This window comes from Hoplias malabaricus, chromosome Y, assembly GCF_029633855.1.
Source record: "Hoplias malabaricus isolate fHopMal1 chromosome Y, fHopMal1.hap1, whole genome shotgun sequence".
NCBI lineage: Eukaryota > Metazoa > Chordata > Actinopteri > Characiformes > Erythrinidae > Hoplias > Hoplias malabaricus.
The window spans coordinates 44,875,422-44,892,268 of NC_089820.1; the positions used below are offsets into that span (position 1 = coordinate 44,875,422).

Consider the following 16,847-nt stretch of genomic DNA (forward strand, 5'->3'; position numbering starts at 1 on the left):
TATATATATATATTATACTTTTATACAATACTTTTCTGTGAAGACTGAACATGAGCTTTTACTGTAAAATTAAAGAAAGGATTGTTTTGACTGTTTATTCCTACACATTTTCATAGCACCTTCAGGGAGAAGTGCCTTGAGGATCAAGAAGTCCCTTGAATTCTATAGTTAAACTTATAAATGAGTTTTTCGTTGATAGTTTGTGTTATCTAAACATTTTAACGACACTCACGTGCACTATATATTTTTTACTGGTCAATGTGGTTTTTCACAGAGATAGTAGTGATGGGTGTATCTTAAACCGATCACAAGAATTTGTCCTTAAAACCAGGGTCTTGCACCAATTTATGATCTTCTCCAGCACATTTAAAATCCATTTACCTCCATTCACTGGCATTGTGGAGGAATCCAACTTGAGGCCTCTGCATTTAGATTGGTCAGAATTTAATACCTTTTTTACATGTCTAATCTGAGAAAGGCCCCTTGTCAATAGTCTGTCTCTCTGTTTCAGTTTGTCAGTCACTTATGACAGATTAATTGAATTAAAATTAAAATTAAAAGATTAAAATAAGAATGAACTCTTAAAAACATCCTATTTGTGTCACATCATACTTGCAGTATGGGCATAACCAAGCTGTGCAGGACTCTGAACTTGAGCAATGTCTGATTCTCATTGAATCTGTTTTAAACTCATCAGGTCTGGGCACAGATCTCAGTACCACAACGCAGTCAGGTGATCTTCCACCCAAAGAGAGGGAGAGAGAGAGAGGCAGGGCCAAGGACCGGCGGCATCATCATCATCACCACCATCACCACAGTTCTGTGGATAAAGAGCATTACGGCCAAGAGAGAGAATACCACCATCACTCTCACAGCAGAGCAGAACGCCACTGGTCCCGTTCCCCCAGTGAGGGCAGAGATGGCCGTGGACACAGACAGGTGGGACACACGCATACAGTTATTTTGGTTCCTTGAAAGGATCATTGTTCTCAGAACAAAACCTTGGTTCTCATAATATGACAGCTTTGCAAGGGAAGGATAACTTGTAAAAAGGGATAATGCACCAATAACTTCTGTGATCGTTTCTGTAGATCTCTTGATTCACATAATGTATGGTTTTGATCTGACAACATGTAAATACCTGTGTATGTAAAAAGCATTTCCTAAGCCTAACCCTAAACCTAACCCTAACCCTAACCTTAACCTCAGTAACTAAAAAGAAATTATTTTGTTCTTTCAACACAAAATCTCTGTTAGAATAACAGTTAATCCTGATGTAATGCATGATATTAACACCCACCCTGTTCCTCCTCACTGAACCCAGTCTCTCTTCCCTGTGTTATTCTGTTATTACTTTTTTCTTTATTTCTGGCTGATGTTGTTTGTGTGACTTGTGGCTTCACTGTGCTTGCCACTTTGCTTGCTTGCTTGCTTTTGTATTATTTACTGACTCGCTGTCTCTCTCTCTCTCTCTCTCTCTCTCTCTCTCTCTCTCTCTCTCTCACACACACACACTCACACACTCTCTTTCTTTACTGTGGCTCTTCCTGCTGCATCCTCTTCTATCGTGCTTCTATTGTTTGCCTTCCATGTTGATTTTGTGCTTGCTCTTTTATTTTTTTGTTGTGTTTTTTTCTTTCCATTTTGGTTTAGGGCAGTAGTTCAGTGAGCGGGAGCCCTGTCCCGTCAACGTCGGGCACAAGTACGCCCCGCAGAGGGCGCCGGCAGCTTCCGCAGACGCCGTCCACCCCTCGCCCCAAGGTCACCTACTCACCTGCAGTACGGAAACCTCCGTACACACACTCACCTGGTCAGGGTCGCCTCCGTTCACCTTCGCCAGGACACGAGGGTCACTACCACCACCGCCCGCCTTCCCATCCACCTTCTCGCCCACCCTCTTGCCCTCAGTCCCGCCAGGCCTCACCCCGCTCACCCAGAAACCCCCGTTGGTGCCCCCCGGTGGACAGTCTGGAAGGTGAGCCCCCTTTTTACGAACGAGACTATGAATATGAACGTCACCATGAGCCGCCTGCTTATGAGCAGAGCTTAGCTCAGGGCAACCCTCACCCACATTCCCGTTCACCAAGAACTGCCCGCCACAGTGGGTTTTCACACCCACGCCGTGTCCCTAATGGCTACCGTTCGCCATCCCCTCCATCACCACACCATCGAGGACAAGCCCACCGCCCTGCGCACTCTCGAGGGCCAAGGAAAGGCCTCCATGAACCCTACAGCGAGACGGACGAGGATGACTGGTGCTAGCGCTAGCATGCAGTGGCCTCAAGAGGGCACAAAATTGTCCTGCAATTAAAAAAAGTAAAGACATTGACATGCAGATTTTGAAGGAGAGAGAAGAAGGAGGGGCCAGTGGTCTGAGATACTCTTAAAATAAGAATGACACTCTCACATTACTAATGTGAGATGCCATGCTACCTCTCCTGTTCTCTCCTTCTCGCACACTCTCCCTTGCTTTCTAAAACATTATCCAGAAGCTTCAGTGGGGAGGGGCTAGCCCGGGGGTGTTTGTCGGTGGCTGTCTCCATGGAGACGTGTGTTGGACATTTCAGTGGACTCCAAGAGCCAGAACAAAACTACAACAACAAGACTAAGCCAACACCACAACGGACAATAATATGTTTGTTCCTTTCCCAAGCAGGGAACAACATTATTATTTTTTTTTTTTTTCAACATAAAAGCTATGCCTCTTGAAAAGACCTGAAAGTGAAAAAATAGCTAAAAAAAAAAAAGAAAAAACAAACAAACAAGTGCTCTCATAAAGTAGAGCTAGCACCACCTACTGCAAAACTAGCCCAGGCTCATACTGATGAGTTTTATCATCTATGTTTACTCAAACTTAAGGAGTTAGCCTCATCGCCTGGGGGCGGGGTTAACTAGAGTCTGGAGAAAGGGTGGGGCACTGAAGAGGATGTGATGCACCAGAAGCCCTACCCACAATTTGTCAAAACAAAAAAAGGACAGAGATATGGGTGGAAATGGGATGAAAGACTAATTCTACTTCAGTATGTCTTCACTTAATTAGTTCTTCTTATTATTCTTCTTCTTGAACATTTGAAGCTTGGTTATTTTGTTGCATTTGCTCTGCTTTCTTTCATATTTTGGACTCAAATCTGAAGGAAATCTTGCATGATTGATTAAAAAAAAAAAAGAATTACCTGACAAACACTTAACTGTGGAACAAAGAGGGGGATGGGAAGATAGGTCTCTTTATTTTGCAATTGTTCTAAGAAGTTCTCTCCTTCTCTCTAAGTTGCTCTTGCACTGGTGGCCTACACAGATAGATGTTGGGTTTGTGCCACGATGATGATCACCATTTTTTGATTGCACTATACAAGAGAAAAATGTTTAAGGAGCAGACACTCATCTTCTCCGGATAAGCAGTGGCTACGGCAGTGAGAGAAACTACAGGAGAGAATTTCTAGTTTACAAAGACTTAATTTATTACCACTATTGATAATAGTCTTATACAATAATGAAAAATATGTTTAACACAATTGATGATGAATGAAACGATGATCATGATGGTGGTGTTGGTAGAGGTTGTCAAGTGACTTTGTTGTCTTGTTTTTCAGAGTTTAAGCTGCCATGTTGTTTCTCATTTGGTTGCACACTTGTTTATGTATAAAAAAAGAAGGGTGCCACTTTCCACCTCTGGCTTACGGTACATCTTTATGACCTCAGTGAACAGAAGGGCACTAATCAGCAGGGAGCATTGATTTGGGATGTAGCCCGAGCTTCTCGAGGACTGAGCTCTTCATTAGGTACTAAGTGCACTCCAGGACAGTAGTGGCCAGGTGATTTTTTTGCCCTCAGATATTTTCTACCCCAGGAGTTCTTGAGAGGTCAGTTTTTGTGTCAGAAAAAAAAGTTTTTCAAAACAGTTGTAACCTGAAACCAAACTGACGCCGAAGGTCGTCATTCAGGGTTCATCCGCCTTTCTTTGTCTGCAGTTTAAGAAGAGAATTTAATAGTGTGATTTGGATAAGTTTTATAATCCTATGGGTCAGTTTTAATCCCCGGTTCTTTTTTTCCAGCCAGCCAAATGTAAACTGTAGGTGCAGATGACTATTTTGAGAGAATATTGTCATGTTTACCTTTTGTCCACACGGTGGTGCTGCTGTGCAGTGTTAGGCTCCACAGTGGGATCAGTTTATTCCCTTGATCAAGAGCGCTTTTTGTGTTGATGTCTCTCTGGGGAGCAGCTAACGGTCTTTATTTTGGTACAATGTGTGATTGTGATTTAGAGGAGGATTTTCTGGATTTATGTGATCTGTTAGAAAGTACTGGAAGTCGGATGGTCTGCCCTGCCTACCTGTCTGTCTCTCTGAAACCAGACTTTAACCAAAATCCAAATTCAAACTCAATATAAAGTCCAAATCCCCAACTTTAACCCCAATGTGAAATCCAAATTCAAACCCAAATCTGATCCTAAACTCAAACCCTACTCAGGATACAACATTTTCTGACCATACTTCACCAAACCCCATACTCATCACTGCCAGTATGAATTCTCCCACAGTTCTTATTGTCTATCACCCTCAGGTTTAAATTAGTTCCGCATGTAGCTAATGATATATACCTTTTAAAAACAAATTGTTTTCCCCCAAAGTAAGAAGTGTTAAGTTTCTCTCGGTTTAGTGTATGGTACAAATGAAAAATATCTTTTTACACTATGAGTATGTACCTATGCAGATAGCATTCAGATTCTCAGATCAAGAAGCATGAAGTATTATTGTATCATGTATCCTAGGACAGCCCTGAACAGCCTAAACAGGCCCACCATCGTTTTCCCTTAATCCACATATGTCCTCCCAGCTGATTTAATTTAAGCTGATGAATATTCAGTCTACAGTGAGACATTAGCCTAATGCTGGTATTATGCTTGGTTTATACTACAACTAAGACTCCATTCGTGTTCTTTCTTTGTGCCATCATGCATATTCAAAGAGTACATGCAGAAATTACCAAAATAATGAAGAAAATATTATTAATGAAAACATGGTTTAATGCTCTTGTCATTAGGTATTTATCCCAATTTGTATTATTTTCTTTACACATCAGTACACATCTATTAAACAAGCCACAACAGGATTGATGTGTATGTAAATTTAATCCTTGTATTGTTTGGAGATGTACGGTGGTATGAAAGAGAAAACACTGGTGGAGAATTTGTGTTCAGTAAGTCTCCAGTGAGACCCACCAAGACTGGTTTAATGATGATGGTGAAGATGAAGGCGATAATGTTTAGATGAACCTACAGAGCCACAGTGCCTTCTGTGCCACATTCTACATCTCCATATGTCTCTTTACATCTCTCCCTCTGTTTCTCTCTCTCTCTCTCTCTCTCTCTCTCTCTCTCTCTCTCACACACACACACACACACTCTGTGATGGAATCAATCACAAAACGCCTTAACGACTGGGAGGCACAGTAATGCAGTGAAACAGATCACAGTTCTGGAGGAATAGGAAAAGGACAATGGCTGTATTATGTGTCTGTACTAGCATCGATACAGTTTTGCAAGTTTTGTGAGCTAGGGAGAGATTTTCTGTTTCTCAGGTCTCTAGAAGGTTTTTGCTGGATGTCCAGCTCTTGCATGCATTTAAATGCTGTACCATTTTACACTCCTCTTGGTCCTGCGCTTTCCACTGGGGAAAATAAAAAGAATAAACACTGACACTGAATAGGAGGCAAATCTGAAAAAGCTCTGTTTCAGCTCCAGACACAGGTCAGGCTTAGGTCCCAGTGCTTGGACATACTTTTGTTGATTGTGGTTTTAGTGCTGTTTACAGAATCCTTTTTTCTGTTTTTCTCGACTGGTTCTGTAATGTGTTAGGCTTCAGGACGTTTTAAAGTCACTAAAGGAATGTGATGCTAATGCTCACCAGCTTTGCCCATGATAAATGAAAGTGGACAGCCAGTATTTATTATTTTTTTAAATAATCCATCGTTAACTGGTGTCTCTTAGCTTTCGTTCATTGCCAGCAGCATTAGTATAGCATAATTTTTCACGGATCAGGATTCCAAAAGGGGTCTGGAGTTAAAGATTACAGCAGCATGAGTTTTAGGTCACATATACACTCCATTTCCACAGCGTTATTTAATGTAATTATTTTTGTTTGTTATTGTGTTCAACACAAATAAGGGCTCTCCTTCTACTGTCTGATTTTTACGAGTGCTGCCAAATCTAGTCTCCTGTAATGTAGCTCTGCCACGTATGTGGCCTCCCTCTGTACAGATCAGCACTGCAGTGTGTGTGTGTTTGTGTGTGTAAGTGTGTGCATGCTAACACATTGGGGAGGGAGGATTTTTGGGAGTTTTTTCGGCTGTATGTATGAGCAAGAGGCAAAACTATGGCAGTGAACAACACCAAAAAAAAAATACAAACACAAAAACTATGATGCCATCGGGTCCCAGAGGGATTCAACCACATAAGAATCCATCACAATTCATTGCACTCCATTACAGTCCATTACAGGGCATCACATTCCATCATTATATGCCGTTATGTTTTACTGTCAAAGCATATGAATTTAGGAGTGTCCATGTCCAAGTCTGCCATGTCATGTGGTGTGTAACAGCAAAATCTGCCTTGCCACACCCCATAATAATTTAGATAACAAATAAAAAAAAACACATGATGCTCTTAGTGTTAGAGAAATAGAAAATAATATTTGTATAATTTAGTTTGATAGAGAGTCAGCCAATATTAATAAATACTTGTGCTAGCATTTTTCTCCTTGATTAGCTGTACACATCATTATTATAAGCAATCAGATTTAAAAGATTTAATCATCTTTCTAAATGTTGGAATAATTTATTGACTATTTATTGAATTGCTTTTTCCAACAATGGAAATTTCTGAAAAAATTTAATAAATTTAATTAAACTCTATTTGTGTTTCACCATGTAAAGCTGGTTTAAAAGAAATATCTAATAAATGTCTATCTTTATAAATTATATTTTGAGATAATGTGACACAAACTACAAAAACAAATTATATATGTATATTTACAATTAATTTAACCTGTTAATTTCAGTTAGTCAGGCATCAGTATATAACGTGATAGTACAATATAGAATTATTTTGCAAAATCTTACCTGCAACCCTGATATCCTAGCACTAAAGTTTTAAACTCTGTTGAGATTATGACTCCTGCTCAGCAACATTCATTATTCACAGTCCCTCATAGCAAACACCTACACTTATTTAAAGTAAAGACCTAGGAGGATGGGGTGAGTGCTGTAACAGTGTGTGGGTGGGGGAGTGTACTTTTGAGTAATTCTGAATGTTAATACTTGTAATTGAGTATATTATAAACTAATGTAATTTTACTCCATTCATACAATCTGTTTAATTGTAGTCAATGCACTTATACACCAGGTGTCAGAATGTACATTTAGAACCATTTAAGGTGAAATGAGGAATCAAATTAGCAACTATGCTGGTAGATTCTGGAAGTTTTTTTACAGTTTACATAATTGTTGGTGTATGTTTGGGTTTTTCTTGGCTACATTTACGTTTATTAATTGCAATAACACTTCAACTTAACTTCCTCTGGGGCTGATGTGAACGCTGGATGTTTTCAGTGCCTTATGATGTGTTTTTCGATCATCTTTCTCTTTCCACTCTGCTTCACTTTTACTGTACATAGAGCACTGTCATTCTGTCTCCTCGCATTGTCATTTGCCAACCTACTGTAGATTTACAGACATTCCAACTGTAAAGAATGTGTTTATATATATATATATATATATATAAACACATTGGCAGACATTTAAATACTTTATCTGTCTCATTATATCTACACTGTGTTGTTTTACTCTCACCTATACTCTCTTTGTTGTTTTTCTCTCCCTCTGTATTATTTTTCTCTGCCCTCTCTCTGCTTCTGTCTTTTTCTGTTTACTCTCATTCTCCCTCTCTCTCTGAACTGAAAGTGGAATTGCTCATTGTTTATGTTTACCATCTCCTTCAGTAAATAATCACTTAAATATCACTCACTGGGCTTGTCTTCATTCTTTGCTTCATTTCCATCACACTCTTTCTCTCTCTGTCTCTCTCTTTCTCTCTCTCACTTTCTTCTCACTCTCTCTCTCTCTTCTCACTCTTATGCTCACTTTCTCTGCATTTCTTTACTTTTACTTCCTATTTAATCCCTGGCAGTTAACTAACATGCTGCTTTAAATGAGTTATATCAGTTATATATGAATGTATATATATTGTTTGTGTGTGTGTTTGTGTGTGTGTGTGTAATCTTATGATATTATTATATAAGGAAAAAATGCGAAATAAGGCACTGGTTCAGGAAAGGTACATAATACTGCTTAAAATTAGTTACAATATGAATTTGCCAGCAAAAAGCTAGCTGAAGTATTAAAGCTTTGGGTATAAATCTAGTAAAGCTTTACCATATGTAGAAAGCATATCTGATATCACTGGTACACTAAACTGATACAGCTATCAGGGTATTTTCTTATTGGCCAACAGCTCTTTGGAGAAGTGTGTTTAATCTGCTTGATGAAAGATACAATAGTTTTAATAATTAAATAGTATCCATGCGTTTGAAATCTACAAACTGTTTTATCTTTATGAGTTGCTGTAAGGTTGAATAATAAAGTAAATAATATATAGAGCTTTAATATTAACAGAAAGAGGCAAAAATATTGAATAATGTATTTATATTTATTTATTGATATGATTATTTTTTGGAAATAGTAATAATATGATAGAACAATTTAAATTATAATAAAGTTTTAACAGTATAGTATTTTTGTGTTTACCATTATACCCCAAGCCCCTCCCAGTCTCTCACATCAGTCCATCATTACACACTTCCACCATCATCCTCTGTAATCATTCAGAAGCAAAAGATGAAGGTTTAAAAAAGGGAAGAATGTTACCATGGCGATGAGGAGGAGTATGTTTTCATGATATGCATGTGCAATGTGCATGCCACTCTGTGGGTCAACTTCAGGAATATATAAAAAAAAATAATAATAAAAACACACGCACACATACACACACACACGTGTGTGTTTGTGTGTATGTGTGTGTGTGTGAGTGTGTGTGTGTGTGGGTGTGAAGAAAAGAATATATATGTATAAATATATAAAAATAGATAGATGTTTTTAAGAGCAATGTGTTCTTTTTTTTCTTCTATTTTTAAAAACAAAAAAGCAAAAATTTACAGAAAAAGAGCACCAAAAAATAATGATATAAAGGATCTTTGTTTGTTTGTTTTTATTGCCGAATGATACTGAAAACTGCAGGTGAGGCAACACGCTGTTTGAAAGGTTACCGATATTGAAAATTATATTTAAAATATGTAAAAACAAACATCAGCTTTATTGCTGAGTAGATTTAAATGTTAAAAGCCCTGTTTGCTGATATTGCTATGAAAGCAGAGGCTGTGAATGTGGTGATGTTGCCCTCTATTCCGGCTGTGAGAAAATCCCTGTTTCTCTCTCTCTCTCTCTCTCTCTCTCTCTCTCTCTCTCTCTCTCTCTCTCTCTTCCTCTATCATGCTCTTTCTGTTTCTAAAGTGCATTTTGTAATAATTCTGAACAGAACCCTACCCAAAGGCCTGGAATAAAACTCAGAGAGAATGCATTCTAAACAAATGCCTCAATTTTATTACTGTGTGTATGTGTGTGCGCGCGAGGAATAGATCACACTTGATCACGCAGTGTGGAGATTTGTCTTACTTATGGGGACCCCTCTGCTGGCCCCACAATGTAAATTATTACATTTTAAGATAAAGAAATTGTTTAAGGTTAGGGTAAGATTTCTTGTAGTATTTATACAAATCTAATATGTGTCCACAAAATGGTATACATATATTGTTCCAACAATTCACAGACACAAAATTTTGTGTGTGGGGAGAGAGAGAGAGAGAGAGAGAGAGAGAGAGAGAGAGAGAGAGAGAGAGAGAGAGAGAGAGAGAGAGAGAGAATAAACTTTTAACTTTATGATTCAGTTAAATTTAGGAAAATTAACAGAGAACATTAATGAAACACTGACGGTACAAATAATACACAAGTGGCCTTTTATTACTTAAAATACTTAAATAAAAAATAAAAGCCCGTTTGCAACGTCACAAATACTTCACTTCAGATTGATTTCACAATAAAAGACTTCAACCAAAAATCACATATAACGGTATGCATATTCTACTACAATGAGTGGTACTTTTTTATTTTAAAAATGATCATTTGAACGTAATTCATAAAACAGCAAATAACTTCTGCGAGTGGTAATTTAACGCAGAAAAAAGTATTAGACAGTTGAATTAACACTTTAAATTAATTACAGTATCAATGGTGACTAAGGATGAATTTTAATAGGTAAAAGACTTTTTTAAAGTATCCAGAGGAGTTTAGGGAGTGCGTCAGGACTTTTATTTTGAAGTACAACATCGAGTGTAAACTGCTGCTGAGAGGAACCATGTCCATGGAAGATCCTTTCTTCGTGGTTAAAGGGTAAAAATAATACTTATTATTCTTTATTTCACTCTGTCATTAATGATGTACTTCACGATGAGTTCTGTGTGATCGGTGTTCTGAGTCAAAATCAGAGACGGGTTATTTTACAATCCTTCAGTGTCTGAGAGGAGAGATTACACAGTGTCTGAGAGAGTACACACAATGAGAGAAGAATACACACAGTGCTTGAGAGATAACACACAGTGTCTGAAAGATTACACGTGTGGTCTGAGTACACAAAGTGAGACATAACACATAATGTCTGAGAGAGTACAAAATGAGAAATTGTACACAGCGTCTGTGAGTAGATTACACAGTGTGTGAGGGTATACACACAATGAGGGTATACACAGTGTCTCAGAGAGTGCACACACACAGTAAGAAAGGATTACACACAGTTGGGACACTTGTTTATGTTAGTAAATATATAAAGTTTATATTTACAAAACACTGAAGTTTTTTATTTTTGTCTGTTAAGTAAAGTTCAGAAAAATGAACACATCACACATTCTTGTTTATATTGCATTTACATGGAGGTTGTATTATAATTTAGAATAATGAGAATGTGTTGTAGGAACATTCAAAAGGGTATAATATTACTTAATATAACAAAGACTGCATTATGATGTATAATGTGTAACAAATTTTGTAGTGAGGTGCAGAAGGCATTATTGCGAGCTCGGGGACTATTTCAGAGATGGGAGGAGCTTCTGCAAGAGGACACACCTGTTAATCGAGATGAATTAGACTGGAGCACCAATGAGCTGAGAAACTGTCTCAGGGCTATTGACTGGGACCTGGAGGACCTCCATGAAACCATTAGTATCCTCTCTCTCTGTGTATCTTTTTATTTATCATATTATATCAAATAAACATCTACAAATGCAAACTTACATGCACACCATACACACTATGTACACATCAGTGTTCATACAGTATTACATTTTACATTACACTATATGAGCTGTGTGCATTATGTAATGCTTTAGTGAATCATGAACATTCTAGTGTGTTCAAACCAGAAGTATGTATGAGCTCTTAACTATGAGAGGTATCGTGGAATCAAACCCTGGAAAGTTCCGACTTGGGGAGAATGAGCTGCAGGAGCGGCGAGAGTTTGTGGAGAAAACAAGAACAGCTGTTCAGGTACACACAGAAAGTCATGTGCAAAAGTTCGAACACTGCTTAATATATTAAAAAGTAAAAGCTGAAAATACAGTTAAATCCAACTCACTGCCCCCAATCCCACCAAAATATTCCTTTAATATAAGCACACTTTTATATATCTATATGTGTATGTATATGTGTGTTGTACATAGGAGATGAAAGAGCAGCTGTCCAGTCCCTCAGCTGTAGCTCAGGCAGAAAAAAAGAACAGACAGGTAAGTACTTTCATCTGCCTTAATATATCTGTTCACACTACACATCACTATAAAATATGTGAAAAATGTAAGGCACTATTATAAAAACTGTCCTTTGAAAAATATACACAAAAATACTTATTTATAAAGAATGCATTATCATAAATACACATGTAATCCCTTGTAGAACATTTTGTCATGTATGAGTGAGTAATTTGATATTATGAATGAATATGTATTCATTCATTCATTTTCTATTAAAAACAAACAAAAGAAATACATATGCGCTCCTTTGCGTGCGTGCATGCAGGCTCTGATGGGAGGATCTACTCAGGTGAGACATGCAGGTCTGGAGCCTCACCTGGTTTCAGCCAATTCCCGGTACATCCAGGAACAACAGGAGCAGCAGCAGGTAAACAAACCTGTTTTTATTATAATTATGTTGTTACCTTTGCTGGTTTTGTTTAGAGTGTCTGTATTATTATTATGATTTGATATTATAGCACTTCTTCCATCTGCTGTACACTGCTTTCTGCTACGTGTAGTTGATTGTACAGGAGCAGGATGAGCAGTTAGAACTTGTATCTGGAAGTATTCGAGTGTTAAAGGACATGTCCAACAGGATTGGAGATGAGCTTGACGAACAGGCTGTGTGAGTGACCCAAAATATGCCACAACTTTTAAACATATCATAAACATCAACTATTATACAGTTTCAGAGCAGATAACTGCAATGAAAATATTTTCAATACATTGAGTTTATTCTAATTTATTACATTGGTTGTATGCAACTGCATAGCTCTAAATAAAATTTGAAAGAAATAAACAAAAGGATGGTAATATATTATTCTAATATTCTGGGGGTACAATGCATAGATACTATAAACCCACATGGGTGAAATGAAGTAAGAATACGTGATGTTATATCCTTTGACAAAATGATGTTTAAAGAGTAGTTACACCTTAAGACCTATTATTTCAATTAGCAACTGAAGTGGAAAAAATCTAAGCCTATTTCTATGTACACAAAAAGCCTTTTTCTCTCAAATATTGTTCACACATTTGTCTAAATCTGTGTTAGTGAACGCTTCTCCTTTGCTGAGGTAATCCGTCCACGCCACAGGTGTGGCATATCAAGATGCTGATTAGACAGCATGATTATTGCACAGGTGTGCCTTAGGCTGGCCACAATAAAATACCACTCTGAAGTGTGCAGTTTACATTTACTCTATTAGTGGGGGTCCAGGCTGTTTCATGGGTCAGAAAACCAGTCAGTAGGTTTCCTCCAGGTGCTCCGGTTTCCTCCCCACAGTCCAAAAAACACATGTCGGTAGCTGGATTGGCGATTCAAAAGTGTCCATAGGTGTGAATGTGTGAGTGGGTGTCACCCTGTGAAGGACTGACACCCCCTCCAGGGAGTTTTCCAGCCTTGCGTCCAATGATTCCGGATAGGCTCCGGACCCACCCTGACCCTGAACTATAAGCACTTACAGATAATGAATGAATTCAAAATGTGAATTGGTTTACAGCCAATGAAAACCCAAAAGTCATTATCTCCTAAAATAATGATAATCAACACAAAACACCTGGTTTTTGTTTCTTAAAAGGTTTCTTAAACCTCCAGGTGTCCAGAAGGCAGTCATTGACACCCTCCTGATGTATCCAAGTACATTAATGGAAAGTTGAGTGGAAAGAAAAAGTGTGGTAGAAAAGGGTGCACAAGCAACAGGGATAACCACAGCCTTAAAAGAATTGTGAAGAAAAGGCCATTCAAACATCTGGGGGAGAGTCACAAGGAGTGGACTGCTGCTGGAGTCAGTGCTTCAAGAGCCACCACACACAGACGTATCCAGGACATGGGCTACAGCTGTCACCTTCCTTGTGTCAAGCCACTCATGACCCAGAGACAATGGCAGAAGTGTCTTAACTAGGTCAAGGATCAAAAGGACTGGACTGTTGCTTAGTTGTCCAAAATCTTGCTTTCAGATTAAAGCAAATTTTGTATTTCATTTGGAAATCAAGGTTTCAAAGTCTGAAGGAAGAGTGGAGAGCCACACAATCCAAGCTGCCTGAGGTATAGTGTGAAGTTTCCACAATCAGTGATGGTTTGGGGAGCCATCTGCTGGGGTTGGTCCACTGTGTCCAATCAAGTCAAAAGTTATCACAGCCGTCTACCAGGAAATTTTAGAGCACTTCATGCTTCCCTCTGCTGACAAGCTTTATGGAGATGCGGATTTCATTTTCCAGCAGGATTTGGCACTTGTCCACACTGCCAAAAGTACCAATACCTGATTTAATATCCACAGTATCACTGTGCTTGACTTGCTAGCAAACTCGCCTGACCTAAACCCCATAGAGAATCCATAATCATCACCATTAAAATAAATAAATACCTGAAACAATGAATCTATATAATATGAGTGTCTTTTTACATTAATTAATTAAATAAATTAAGATAAATGTTATTATATTTTAATATACTGAGATACACACACACACACATATATGGTCAGTGTTTCTATTTTTTTTTCTTAAGGATCTTAGAACTGCTAAATCACATCAGCATTGTATCAATGTATTCATAACTAAAGTTTTTGTATATTATGGTGAAACTTATAGTGTCTGTATTTTTCAGCATGTTGGGTGAGTTCAGTGAGGAGATGGAGCATACCGGTTCCAGGATGGACTCAGTTCTAAAGAAGCTGGAGAAAGTCTCACACATGACGAGCAGTGAGTATGACTGAGATACCCAGTCCGTTTCAGAGCACTTATGAATGGTATTTTACTCTTTTATAATGAATTAATCCCAGTGCTGTTTTGGAGATTTTGCACTCTGCTCAATTTTAAGTCATATATGGTGTGTTTATCTGTAGTGTTTTTTTTTTTTTTTGAGAAAATAATAATAAAAAAGTTAACTTTGACTACTGTTGTCCTTTGTAGGTAAGCGGCAGTGGTGTGCTATCGGTGCTCTCGTCATCATCCTCATTGTCGTCCTCATTCTGTTCTTGGCATTGTGACCTCCACCTGCTGGACTTGAATGGCTTTTACACACAAACGTGTTCATGTATGCACACCCACACACAAACGAGTGGCCTCTGAGAATATAGGTAAATGCTGCCACAAACCTCTCGTGGTTTTTTTTTTTTTTTTTTTTTTTTTTTTTTACACACAATTTCAGCTTGTGGTTATTTTATTGTATATTTCACTTAAATAATGTTTGTGTATTATTGGACAGATTGGAGGAAGGGGGTGGACATTGCTGCCCTGCTGCAGCCTTAATATTATATCTTATACTCCTACGGTTCACAGTGCAGTATGGAAAATATGTAAATCAATTAACAATACTACACCGGGGTTGAGGGAACTTTTATTTTGTAAGGTAATGCTTGTTTCTAGCCAAAGAGAAGAGCTGTACTAGAGCTGCACAATACAGAAAATATATCAATATTGTGATAATAGCAACCATGCATTTATAGTGATATTTCTTGCAAAAAAAATACATATATAAAATTTTAATAAAATAATAATAATGTTAAATTGGATTGAATTAAATTAATTACTCATTTTAAGACCCGTGGAATCGTCTCTGGACTAAAACTAGCTAATGTTTTGGCAGATAAATAATGCATATATAATGCAATTATTCTAATATGGTAATATTTAACAGGTGTAAAACTATTTGTAAACATCTGAAAATAACATAATGAACAGAACTGTAGATGAAGCCATATATCCACACTATGATAGCAAATTTTAGTGATAATATAATAATGATATTTAAACAGTAACTGTGTTTGCCATAAATTCTTGTTGTTCCCAAATTACATTAGGATCACATCTACTTCATATTATTTTAATCTACATTTACAATTATTTCAGCTATTACTTAACCAGCATTTTTAATTTGGTATGCAATTTTATTTGTTTATTAACTTTGGTATTAATAATAATAATACACCCTATTACTTGCATGTAATCTGCTTCCAACAATTTATATCATGAGAAGAAACAAAATATTGACATTTTTGTACTGAATTATTACGTTAATATATTTTGAACTTTGAATGATCTGTTGCCCCATGCTGGATGCTCCAAGCCTTTACCAGTATTTCCAATATTGCGCAACTGACATTAAAGAAATACTCCGTTTTATATCTATATTATCTTTACCAAAGACATATACCGTCAATTGGGATATTTGTTGATTATTATATTTATATTTATGAATATATAGAAAATCAATTGCATAGTTTGACAATGCTAAAATCACAATAATAATTCATATATGATTGTGTCATGCAGCTCTGGATTCAGCCTTTTCTGCTTGTGTAATTAATGTACTGATGATGTAAAATAATGTAAATTGATATGCTCCATGCCTTAACCATTTAACACAGTGATTTACCTGTTCACTGAAAAGAGCTGAACATTTTAGAACCTACTTTCTGCCAGACACAGGGGAAAGTAACTCAATATTACATGGTCAATATCATGGAAAAAAATAGTTTTTGTTTTGTTTTGTTTTTAATCTCAGTTGGTTGATGTAAATAAACAAGTTTCAAAAAGTCTGTACAGTCCATATATGGAAAATAAGCACAGCCCATTTTGAATTCCCAGTTTTTATGATGTCACATTTACATATATCCACACACGCGGATATACTGAACAGACGCAGTCAGTCAGATGTTTTCAGTCTGAATGCTGTCTGAGACTGATTATCGTGTTGGGTTTTAATACTGTTCTGCAATGAATGTGATTTTTGTTTTGAGCTGTAAAATAAAGAAAAGTTTATATTAAAATTATATTTAAAAATCCCTTTTGTGTGTAATTATTGCTTAAGACACTGGGTTAATTCCAGTTTTATTTGAAATCAAGAGAATAATATCTGTAATTGATGTTTAGTTTTAATAAACCGTTTAGTCATGTACAATAGTTGAACAATATGATTTAATTTTTCTTATTTTCTAAGGCTTATTTTCTAGC

At 37.2% G+C, this 16,847-nt stretch overlaps 2 protein-coding genes across 17 annotated transcripts in view; both read left to right on the forward strand.

Annotated features, from left to right (window-relative positions):
• LOC136677787 (voltage-dependent P/Q-type calcium channel subunit alpha-1A-like) overlaps positions 1–6,798 on the forward strand; it is a 73,580-nt gene extending 66,782 nt beyond the window's left edge. For 15 of the 16 annotated variants that reach the window (XM_066655418.1, XM_066655426.1, XM_066655432.1 and 12 more), the window contains 2 exons: positions 698–939; positions 1,654–6,798. In XM_066655418.1, the coding sequence (XP_066511515.1) occupies positions 698–939; positions 1,654–2,262 (851 nt within the window). In that variant the 3' untranslated portion in view covers positions 2,263–6,798. The remainder of the gene's footprint in view (positions 1–697; positions 940–1,653) is intronic. The other variant, XM_066655434.1, reaches the window with a different exon arrangement.
• A 3,624-nt stretch (positions 6,799–10,422) lies between these two features.
• On the forward strand, positions 10,423–16,645 carry LOC136678834 (syntaxin-10-like). The gene is made up of 8 exons (XM_066656988.1): positions 10,423–10,500; positions 11,156–11,325; positions 11,555–11,649; positions 11,823–11,885; positions 12,175–12,276; positions 12,410–12,516; positions 14,500–14,594; positions 14,805–16,645. Exons 1-8 carry the CDS (start codon positions 10,466–10,468, stop codon positions 14,879–14,881), a joined length of 744 nt encoding a protein of 247 aa, XP_066513085.1. The 5' UTR covers positions 10,423–10,465; the 3' UTR covers positions 14,882–16,645.
• Positions 16,646–16,847: the final 202 nt, after the last annotated feature.

What these genes read in the sequence shown, in the direction of transcription:
- LOC136678834 (XM_066656988.1), top strand. Translation starts at nt 10,466, where the DNA reads ATGTCCATGGAAGATCCTTTCTTCGTGGTTAAAGG. An exon ending in AAACAAGAACAGCTGTTCAG is followed by an intron (nt 11,650 to 11,822) that starts GTACACACAGAA and finishes TGTTGTACATAG; the next exon opens with GAGATGAAAGAGCAGCTGTC. An exon ending in AACAACAGGAGCAGCAGCAG is followed by an intron (nt 12,277 to 12,409) that starts GTAAACAAACCT and finishes TGCTACGTGTAG; the next exon opens with TTGATTGTACAGGAGCAGGA.